Here is an 8,296-nt window from a genome sequence, read left to right as displayed (position 1 = left end):
CGTCCCGAGCTCGTCCAATCCCCATGAGGTGCCCCCCACCCAACGCTCCCCCGGTGCCAGCCCCACCCCACAGCAGCACCACCAACCCCACACGGCAGCAGCCCCAGACGCCGCCGCCCCACAGGGCAGATGAGGCGGCTCCAATGGGGGGAGATAAAGGGGGAAGTCGGGGGATAAAGGAGGTGGGGGACGGGGCTGGGGGCGGGAATGGAGCACGGACGGCAACGGGAGCACGGCCCTATAGTGGAGCATGGACGGCTGTGGGAGCATGGCTCTATAAGGGATCACAGCCCTATATGGGATCAGGGCCCTATAGAGGAGCATGGCCCCATAAGGGAGCATGGCCCTATAAGGGAGCACGGCCCTATAAGGGAGCACAGCCCTATATGGGATCAGGACCCCCTATGGGATCAGGGCCCTATAAGGGATCACGGCCCTATATGGGAGCTCTGGTGCGACTCCATGGGGCTGCCGGCCCTGCTGAGGGCTCTGCTGCGGGAACGGAACCACAGGACCGGACTAAACGGAACGGACCAAACTGGGACAGGACAGAACGGAAGTTTTTGAAGCTGAGAGAGAGAGTCTCAGGGCCAAGAATGAGAGTCTTAGAGCTGAGAGAAAAGACCGCCTGTATCTATGAGACTCATTCTGGTATGCGAAGGAGAGTCATAGAGCTGAGGGAGAAAGACTTTGGGCTGACAAGGTAGAGAGAGAAAAAGCTTTTGAAGCTGAGAGAAAAGATCTCCTATATCAAAGAGACACGTTTTGGTATGAGGGAGAGGCTCTCCGAAATGAGAAAAGCTCCCTGCAATCCAAACTTGACACTCTCCAGTCCGAGCACAGCGCCCTCCCGTCCGAGCATGACACTCTCCAGTCCGAGCACAGCGCCCTCCGGTCTGAGCACGACACTCTCCAGTCTGAGCACAGCACCCTCCGGTCCGAGCATGACACTCTCCAGTCCCAGCACAGTGCCCTCCGGTCTGAGCACGACACTCTCCAGTCTGAGCACAGCACCCTCCGGTCCGAGCATGACACTCTCCAGTCCAAGCACAGTGCCCTCCGGTCTGAGCACGACACTCTCCAGTCTGAGCACAACGCCCTCCGGTCAGAGCATAATACCCTTCAGTCTGAGCACAACACTCTCCGGGCCAGGCACATCGCCCTCGAGTCTGAGTATAATGCTCTCCAGTCTAAGCACAACACCTTCCGATCCGAGTGCCTTGCTCTCCAGTCCAAACACGATGCCCTCCAATCTGAGTGCGTTAATCTCCAGTTCAAGCATGACACTATTGACTCTTTGTACACTGACCTCATGATCGACTACAACGCCCTCAAAGCCAATCGTAACACCCTCTGGTCTTTGTACGACGACCTCCAGATCAGGCACGACGCTTTCCAGTCTGACCACAAAGACCTCCGGTCCAGGTATGACACTCTCCGGGCAGAGTGCAACGCCCTCAAGTGCAAGCACGACGCCCTCCAGTCTAGTTATAACATCCTCAGGGCAGAATGCAACACCCTCAAGTCTGAACCGTATGTACTTGAACTTAACAAACCACTGGGGGCACCAGATACAATGTTGGTTGCCCCTGTAAGAGGGCGAAAACCAAAACGAGTCTCAACTCAGTTAGAGAAAATGCAGAAGGAGTTAGAAGAGCAGAGGGAGTTAGGAGAGCAGGACTCGGGAGAGCAGGGAGACTCAGGAGAGCAGGGGGACTCAGGAGCGCAGGGGGAGTCAGAAGACCAGAGGAAGTTGTACGAGCAGAGGATGTTAGAGGAGTATAAGAAGATGTTAGAGGAGCAGAGGAATTTAGGAGAGAGGAAAAAGAAGGAGGGTTACCTGGAGGAAATAATACAAGAGTCAGAGTTAGAAGAAGAAGAGGAGCCAAAAGTTAGATTTTCATTACGAGAATTTCTCGAGTCCAAACTTCTAGATGGGGCAGCCTCATCAACACAGTTGCCACCATCAACACCTGGGACTCTTGATAGAGCCAAAGGCGAGCAAAGTATTACAACCATTATTGATCGATCTTTTAAACTGAGTGAAATTCGAGATCTAAGAAAGGATTTCACATGTCAGCCAAAAGAATATATGGTCACTTGGTTTCTTCGCTGCTGGGACAATGGTGCCAACAGTGCATGGCTCGATGGCAGTGAAGCTCGCCAACTGGGTAGCATTTCCAGGGACTCACGTATGGACAGAGGTATTGACACATGCCAAGATCAGTCCTAAACCCTCTGGAAGTGGATGTTGATAGCGGTAAGAGATAGATTCCCCTTTAAACGGGACTTGGAGCCTGAGAAAAAGAAATGGACTGATATTGAGAAAGGTATTCAATTTTTGAGAGAAAGTGCTCTGGTGGAAATGCTATACAGCCCCGAGTTCAATCGTAACGATCCAAACCAATTACATGATCCTGAAACAGTCCGTGTTCCACGACAAATGTGGCGTGACTTTACAAAGGCAGCTCCAGAAAAGCATGCCAGTGCACTTGCATTAGTATATGGCAAAGGGGAAAGTAAACCCCTTATGAATGAACTAATTAGCAGACTTCAGGAACGTGAATTATTTATAAGCGCTACAGAAGTTAATCTGTATACTTCAGCCATTGTCAAAATAGTGGAAAGATTAAACAAAATGGAGGGAACACAAAGTGATATTATTGACAAATTGGCTAATGTGCCTGATGTAGATGAATCCACGGTGGTACAAGATGACGGAGACCAGGATTTCCACGATCGCCTATTGAGAAAGCTAAACAACATGAGTTCCTCTCGACCCGTATCATTGAAAATCTCAACCATAAAAAAGAGACGTCCTCGTATTCAAGCAAATGACAATGATAAGACTACACGTCTTGCCTTGTTGTATTTCCTCTGTAGTCATGGGGAGGACATGAAGAAGTGGTGTAATTCATCCACTTCTGCACTTCAGGCACGAGTGAAAGAATTACAATGTGAAACAACCACCAAGGTGAACTCTTCCAAGAAGGGGAAAGTTCCAGTCGCTGCAAGCCACCGAGGTAAACAATAGAGAGGCCCTGCCCCCAGCCAGGGGGGGAAAGGGACAATAGAGTATACTGGACTGTGTGGATTAAGTGGCCTGGCACATCTCGACCACAGAAATATAAAGCCTTGGTGGACACTGGTGCACAATGCACCCTAATGCCCTCAAGTCACCAAGGAACACAACCAATATATATACATGGAGTGACTGGGGGTTCCCAAGAATTGACTATGTTGGAGGCCGAAATAAGCCTCACTGGTAAAAACTGGCAGAGACACCCTATTGTGACTCGTCCAGAGGCTCCATGTATACTGTGTATCGATTACCTTAGGATGGGATATTTTAAGGATCCCAAGGGGTATCGATGGGCCTTTGGGATAGCTGCTGTTAACACAAATGGTGTGTCACGGGTTACTTAGATTTACCTATGCCCGTGACAGGGGAAGCCACCCCGTGGGCCCCCCACCCCGGGGCCCGGAAAGGAGGGGAAAAGGGCAGTGGGATAAAACAGCGACAATCTAAGGAGGAAAAACTTATTTTACTAAATATGATATCGAAATACAAGATAACACAATATAATATAATTGAGGCTAACAAATCGAACGAAACAGAGAGAGAGAGTCCCCGAAAACCGAGAGGCCGACTGTGAACTTTAGGCGACACGGCTGGAACGCTTCCCACTCTCCGAGAAGTTCGAGAGAAGAAGGAGGGCACTCCAGCCTGGGAACGAGATTATATAGCGTTCTGGTCCCGTGACTTATCATTAACCCTGTTGTTCTCTGGGATATGTAGTCTTCTTCTGTGGACTACACATTCAATAGAAGTATCCATACTTTACATGATGTTATGATGTGGAATACTGATAGCAAAATTACAAAATTACAAAACCATGACAGGTTGTTATTGCAGTAGCTTTCCTCCAATTAGTGTGTGTGATTTTTGGACACACTTGTCTGTCTCCTATAAAATCATGGCTTTTCGGGCAATAAATTGATGCAGCTATATTTAACCATATTGGTGTTTGTCTGTTTGTCCCAGCACACTGACATTTTGCCTTTCAGGTTCACCAGCAGTGGTGGGTGAGCAGTTGGCCAGTAGGTCTGCCCCAAAGGCTTATAGTCAGTGGGTTCCATCAGGCTGGTAGATGGTCACTATCAGGGGTCCCCAGGGTTCCATTTTGGGGCCACTTTCCTTTCATGTTTATGCAGATGACTTGAATGCAGGACTAGAAGTAGTTCTTAGCAAGTTTGAGGATGATACCAGATGAGGAGGTGCTGTTGCCTCCACTGAGGGTGGAGAGGACTTGCAGAGAGATGTGGACAAGTCAGAGAAGTGGGTACCAGTTGGTACTAATCACCAAGTGCCTAAAATATAACAAGTGCCTGATTGTGTATGTGGGTATGGGCAACACTCGACATACACACTGGACTGGATATGGGACACATAAGAGAGGTCTGACTGAAAAGGATTGGGGGTCCTGCACAACATTAAATTGAACATGAGTCAGCAGTGGGCCCAGGCAGCCAGGAAGGCCAACGGTCCCCTGGAGTGCATAAAGCAATTTATTGCCAGCTGGGTGAGGGAAAAGGTTGACCCTCTTTGCTCTGCATTGCTACAGCCCCACCTGGAGCACTGGGTGCACTTCTGGGCAATGCAGAACATAAAGGACATAAAACTATGGGAGAGTGTGCACAGGAGGGCAGTGGAACTGAGAGATCTGAAGTTCAGAGTTTCACAGGGATTGACTGCTTGTTCAGACGGGGCCCTTCTCACATCCTACATCCAGCAATGAGACACAGGGCACATGTGGGACATGAACTTGACAGTATCCTTGCACAAAATGCAGAGCCTGGGATCTTGCATTCCCATGTCATTCATTTAACATCATATAGGCTTCCAACTCACTGCCCCAGGAAGTGCCCTGAGCCAACATGAGAGACAGGATCTCCCTACTTCTGGTCTTGCAATCAGGGCTTGACCTGTCTGCTTTGTAAGGCAAAGGAGAGGTTTCTTAGCATGCCAGTGCCTTTGCCTGCCTGTAGTCATGGCTTACAATTATCTGCTCTAACTAGTGCTTTCGGAAGCTTACTTGGTAATGGCCCTCAGTGGACCCATTAGTACTCCAAGAAACTTCACCATTACTTCTGACTTTGTCTTGTTAAGCACTTTGTACAAACTTCTCTCTGCACTGGAGGTTGATGGACTCAGTAGCAAATGTGCCCTGGGACCATTATAACCTAAAGAGCATCTTGTGCCTTGTGCCTTCCTGTTATCTATTTCAGGTTATCAGAACTTATTCAGCAAAATGGAGAGATATCTGGAGAGAGCTTAAAGTGAAAGAATCCAGCAGACATTTACTGTTTATTTGTTTATAGTTTTGTTTAAATAAGGTATGAATGCAGCACTGTAAAACTACTTGTGAACATCTGAGCTGAACCAGAGGAATCCCAGCTCCTTTGTTTCTGTGGGGAGCTGCATCCCATTTCAGCCCCAGGATTTCTAACTGGGGATGAGTTACCTGCACTGCCTCCTCTGGATCACTGCCCTGCACAGGGGAAGTCCAACCTTCCTTATCCTTGTCTGGGTGCAATTTTTGATCCATCAGACATTCTCTAGTAGGATTCATCTCATGTTAAAAATTGACTGGTGGATAATGGAGCAGGTTTCAAAGAACAGTTATGATATTGCTGCCTTTCAGGAGCTGTTGGCCATGAGGACCCAGAGACATCTCAGGGGAGATGAGTGGGAAGGATAAAAATGACATCATCTGCTGCTCAGCTGGGCCACGCTCCTGGGACACAGGGAGCTCATAAAAGTGGATGGTGCTGTAGAGAGACAGCTGTGCCCAGGAGCAGCTCTTGTGCACAGCACAGCCTGCAGGAGACAGAAACAGAAGAGAGAAAATGGAGAGAGCTTACAGCATGTGCGTGGTGTGAGCGGGCTGTGAGATCACTGCAGGAATATTGCTCACAGACCATGACACAGTAAGACCCTTGCAGTAGGTAATGCAGCTGCTATTCATAGAGGGTTAACTAAACCTGGGACATCCGATAGAAGACATGGCTGCAAGCAGTGCATGTTTCTTTACTGTGGAAAAAGACTTCGGCTCCAGCTGAGAGCACAGCCCTGAGGGCTGCCTGTCCCAGCACGGCTGCAGGCTGTGTTACTGGGGCTGCAGGCGGGTGCCCAGGGCTGTCCTGCAGAGCAGGGTCCCTGCTGTGCCCCAGGGGCTGTGTGCCAGGTATGGGACTCTGCCGCCTGCCAGGCTCAGCTCTCAGCCTGCCCGGGGAGCTGCCCAGGGCGCTGCGGGGAGACGTGTGGAAGGTAGGAGCCCCCTGGCAGGGCTTGTGCTGCCACAGCTGCTGCCTGGGGCAGGGGATCACAGCTCCACTGCACAACAGGATGTTTATGAGGTTGCTTTGCCAGAGGAGAGCCAAGGGAGGGGGTTTCAATTTCCTCTTCTGGGGGAATGCAGAAAGGATTGGAGGCAGAAATGTAAAAGGGGCTGTCACAGCTCTGAGAATTTTTCTTCAATCAATTGCTTGTTTTGAGAACAGTCACACATGATGTGCTCTCAGTCTCCCATTTCCTGAAGGATGGAACCAATTTAAAATATCCTCATTTTCAGTAGACATGAATAATTAACCTGCAAGCAGGCAGCTTTTTAGAATTTACACTGAATGGCACAGAGGCTGTTTTTGGGGCTCTAAGAGCAGTTGGGTTAAAGACATGAGACATGAAGCACATGAAAATATCCAGGGAGGAGGAATAAAAAAATAAGTGGAAAGTTAGAGCTCCATATACTGCTTCTGCTTAAGAAATGCAGAACAACATGAAATTAAATGCAAGTAATGGTGCTAAATGTACATTGTAGTAGGAGAATGAAAACATTTCATATTATAGCAGGAGGAGTGTCTCTGAGAATGGTCTGGGCTTGTCATTACCTTCCGCACTCTGAGCAGGACTTCAAGCCCAGGATCAGCAGATGTCCAACAGCAGCTCCATCAGCGAGTTCCTCCTGCTGCCGTTGGCAGACACGCGGCAGCTGCAGCTCCTGCACTTCTGGCTCTTCCTGGGCATCTACCTGGCTGCCCTCCTGGGCAACGGCCTCATCAGCACAGCCGTAGCCTGCGACCGCCGCCTGCACACCCCCATGTACTTCTTCCTCCTCAACCTGGCCCTCCTCGACCTGGGCTGCATCTCCACCACTCTCCCCAAAGCCATGGCCAACACCCTCTGGGACACCAGGGCCATCTCCTACACAGGATGTGCTGCACAGCTCTTTTTCTTTCTCTTCTTCATCTCAGCAGAGTATTCCCTTCTCACCATCATGTCCTATGACCGCTACGTTGCCATCTGCAAGCCCCTGCACTATGGGACCTTGATGGACAGTAGAGCTTGTGCCACCATGGCAGCAGCTGCCTGGGGCGCTGGGGTTCTCCATTCCCTGCTGCACACTGCCAGTACGTTTTCACTGCCTCTCTGCCAAGGGAATATTGTCAACCAGTTTTTCTGTGAAATCCCCCAGATCCTCAAGCTCTCCTGCTCAGAATCAAATCTCAGGGAAGTTGGGCTTCTATTTTTTAGTGCCAGTTTAGCCTTTGGGTGTTTTGTTTTCATATTGGTGTCCTATGTGCAGATCTTCCTGGCTGTGCTGAGGATGCCCTCTGAGCAGGGACGGCACAAAGCCTTCTCCACGTGCCTCCCTCACCTGGCCGTGGTCTCCCTATTTCTTAGCACTGCTTCTTTTGCCTACCTGAAACCCCGCTCCATTTCCTCACCACTCCTGGATCTGACAGTGGCACTTCTGTACGCAGTGGTTCCTCCAACACTGAACCCTATTATCTACAGCATGAGGAACAGGGAGATCAAGCAGGCTCTCAGAAAGATGTTGCAATACGCACTACTCCAGCTTCTATAAAATGCACAACTTCCTCATAGGATTCCCAGTGATGGTTCTTTATTTTTTATGCATCTTTGATTGTTTGATTATGTGAGATATAGCAACGTGCAAAAATATATATATATATTATTGAACTTATAAATAAAAATGTATTACACTTTTTTCCTACCTAATTTCCATTTTTTCACTCCAAGAGCTCATGTAAACATGTATCCAGATTCCCCGAATATGTTAAAAGATACATAAAAAGGTTTCAAAATAGACTTTTACTTAGCTTTTCTTTTTTCCTATTTTGTCTGGATTTTGGAGGCACAGCCGCAGACAGGAGCACAACGGGCATTTTTCATTTCTGATCTCTTTACACCACCACAGTGCTCTCAAGCCCT

The 8,296-nt window shown here is 49.0% G+C and overlaps 1 protein-coding gene across 1 annotated transcript; it reads left to right on the top strand.

Annotated features, from left to right (window-relative positions):
- The first annotated feature begins 6,992 nt into the window (after nt 1–6,992).
- On the top strand, nt 6,993–7,928 carry LOC146755365 (olfactory receptor 14J1-like). The gene has a single exon (XM_085525691.1). It carries the CDS (start codon nt 6,993–6,995, stop codon nt 7,926–7,928), a length of 936 nt encoding a protein of 311 aa, XP_085381817.1.
- Nucleotides 7,929–8,296: the final 368 nt, after the last annotated feature.

Source organism: Coturnix japonica, chromosome 33 (assembly GCF_054131305.1).
Source record: "Coturnix japonica strain WE chromosome 33, WE-NBRP24, whole genome shotgun sequence".
Classification (NCBI taxonomy): domain Eukaryota; kingdom Metazoa; phylum Chordata; class Aves; order Galliformes; family Phasianidae; genus Coturnix; species Coturnix japonica.
The sequence above is the reverse complement of the archived record's forward strand: the minus strand, read 5'-3'. Positions and strand labels throughout refer to the sequence as shown.